Source organism: Chrysochloris asiatica, unplaced genomic scaffold (assembly GCF_000296735.1).
Source record: "Chrysochloris asiatica unplaced genomic scaffold, ChrAsi1.0 scaffold00045, whole genome shotgun sequence".
Classification (NCBI taxonomy): domain Eukaryota; kingdom Metazoa; phylum Chordata; class Mammalia; order Afrosoricida; family Chrysochloridae; genus Chrysochloris; species Chrysochloris asiatica.
In genome coordinates this window covers 15589384-15592230 of record NW_006408563.1, presented here as the reverse complement: position 1 = coordinate 15592230, position 2847 = coordinate 15589384, and the positions used below count along the sequence as shown (strand labels likewise).

General features: G+C 39.1%; 1 protein-coding gene across 1 annotated transcript in view; it reads right to left on the bottom strand.

Annotated features, from left to right (window-relative positions):
• ANKRD44 (ankyrin repeat domain 44) overlaps positions 1 to 2847 on the bottom strand; it is a 400403-nt gene that overhangs the window by 40708 nt on the left and 356848 nt on the right. Inside the window, exon 16 of the mRNA XM_006862012.1 lies at positions 803 to 874. Coding sequence (XP_006862074.1) covers positions 803 to 874 — 72 coding nt within the window. The remainder of the gene's footprint in view (positions 1 to 802; positions 875 to 2847) is intronic.

Below are 2847 nucleotides of genomic sequence, written 5' to 3'. Positions count from 1 at the left end.
GGTCTCTTTAAGTTGGAACCAACTTGATGGCATATAACAGTAACAACAAAACAATAATAACCCGGATCTCACCCAGTATAAGAATCAGAGCCCAAGGTCTGCTCTTAGACCCCATTTTCAAGTCCAAATAGAAAGGGCACAGCCACAATCAGGCAGATGTTCATTTTTCTCTTGTAAGTTTGGCAGGTTGTCAAATATGACATTCAACTATCTGTATGTTTGACCCCAAAACTGGCCTGTGCATTTTTTATCCATAATCAATTCCTTTAAACTAAAATATCTTCTTTGCATTTCCTCAGATTATTGATTTAATTAATCAGTGAATACTAATTTTCAAAACTGTTAACTTTTTGAACCATAATTTTTTTACACACATTGTGCTAAGTAAAGACTTTATATATATTATCTCTCTTCATTTGACCTTATTTTATAGATGGGAAAACTGAAACTCAGAAATGGTTAGTAATATCCCTGAAGTCTCCAACAGGTAAAATTGGAGTTGGAACTCAGGCGGTTTTCTCTCCTCAACCTGTTCCTTTAACTATATGTAATGTACTGCTTTCATAATTGCTTATTACTGTATGGAGTTGTAGGTTAATGTGCTAGACTACAAGGTTGGTTTGAACCACAAAGTTAGTGGCTCCAACTCACCAGCCGCTCCTGGAAAACCCAGACAGGGTTGCTATGAATCAGAACTGACTTGATGGTACTTAACAATAACAACAATATGGTTATATTTTAAGCACAGCATAGTTTTAGAAATGTTTAGGTGACAAGAAGCTGCCCGTGGCATCTGACTTACAGCTAAGTGGAGTGGACTCTTGGTAGCACCAGAATCTGAATCTTCAAAACCATTGTTGGTCCTTTCCAAAAGCTGTGGAGACAGAAAGAAAACAATAGCACATAATTCTGTTTGCAAAGTTCAAAAAAATTCCAAGTGGCATAAATGATAAAGGAAGCTTCAGAAACGTTAAGAAATATGCAGCTTATCAGCAATATAAAAATCTGATAAGGAATATCTAAAATGAATATGCTAACTGAATATTTAAACTTCTAGACCACCTCAACATATGCTATTCAAATAAAATCCTTAATAATTGAAAAGATGCTCAGTCTCAGTACTGCAGAAAAATTTCATATTAAGTCCATTTTTCACTTAAGCAGATTGGTAATACAGAACAATATATCAGCAGCAGCTTTTAAATAGTATTTAAAGCCCTAAGATTGGGTGAGATTACTCAATAACAAATATAAACAGAAAGAGACAGGGCCCCAAAACTGAGTCTTTGAGTACCCAACATTAAAAGTTGGAGAAATGAGGAGGAACTAGAAAAATTGAGAATGAGACTCCGTAAATAAAATAGAAGGAAAACTACGAGAATGTGGGGTTCTGGAAACCAAGTAAAAAATTTCAAGGAAAGAATGAGGAGCCATGCCAAATGTTCTGATAAAAACAAACAAGAAACGAATGCCACTGGCTCACTTCTGACTCATAGTGACCCTAGAGGACAGAAGAGAACTGACTCATAGGGTTTCCTAGGCTCTAAATCTTGTTGGAAAGGAGCTCTGGTAGCGTAGTGGTTATGAATCGGGCTGCGAACCTTAAGGTCAGCAGTTCGAAACTACCAGCTGTTCCGCAGGAGAAAGATGAGTCTTTCTGCTCCCGTAAAGATTTACAGCCTTGAAAACCCTGTACAGGGTCGCTATGAGTCGGTTCTGACTCTACGGCACATAACCACCACTGCCAAATCTTGTTGGAAGCAGACCACCACATCTTTCTCCCAATGAGTGAGGTGGCAGGCAGGCTGAACCACTCTGGTTCCACTAGCAGATTAGTGCTTAACCACTTAGCTTCCAGATTAAAATGAGGTCTGAGAATTGACCACTGCAGTAGTGACCCTGATAAGACTGTTTATCAAAACACAGTTTGTATGAAAAAAAAAGAAAAGAAAAACTAGCAATAGAGATGTTGTGATTATTTGTTGTTAAGTGCCTATGAGTTAGTTCTGACTCATGGAAACCCTGTATAGGGTTCATGAGAGGCAGCTCAAACAGGCCTTGCAGTTCAGTGCATTACCGTGCAGTGCCACACCATGACTGCAGCAATAGAGATTGGTTAAATAACGTGTAGTGCCATACATTAGCCCTCTCTTTATCTTCTTAGTATAGTGATGCATCCACAAGAAACACAAGTACAACTCAAAAAGCGTTGCTGTTGGTGCATAAGGTGAGACTCAGCATCCATTCCAGACTTTTGACCTAGTGGTCTGGGCTGTCCTATATTGCAGACACTAGATAGGAAAAACCAAACCACATTTTCCTGAACCTCCGGAAGCTAGGGTTCTCGATGCAATTTAGATTCTACCAATTAGATGCATTGACATGAAATTTGGAAGACAAAGTGACTAGATGGCAAACACAGTTATGGAGACTTTCTTTTGTCTTTCAGCTTCCAATGTCTACTTCACTAGTTTAGTAAGAGTAAGGGACATAGGGTGGTGTGGACAAAGCAGATGCTGTGTGGCTTGAGGGTAGTGACAGCTCTGTCCCTATATCACCCATGATACTATGCTTCTGGTGTCAGCCTTTCTAAGAGCTGCTTTCTTAACTCCCTGCCTTCCCAAATAAGGGGAAGAAGCAGCTCGCCTGGCAGCTCAGTTCTATACATCAAGGGAATTGCTGGAGGACCAGCCTGGACTCCACTCTTCTACACCTTTCAACAATCTTATAAGCATCTATCTTTTTCTTTAATCTTTTAACAATAATTTAAAATCGCTAGTGTGGCATTTTTCTCTTGCAAATGAACTTGACTGATTCAAAGGGTAATGCAGATATATGTGTTGTTCG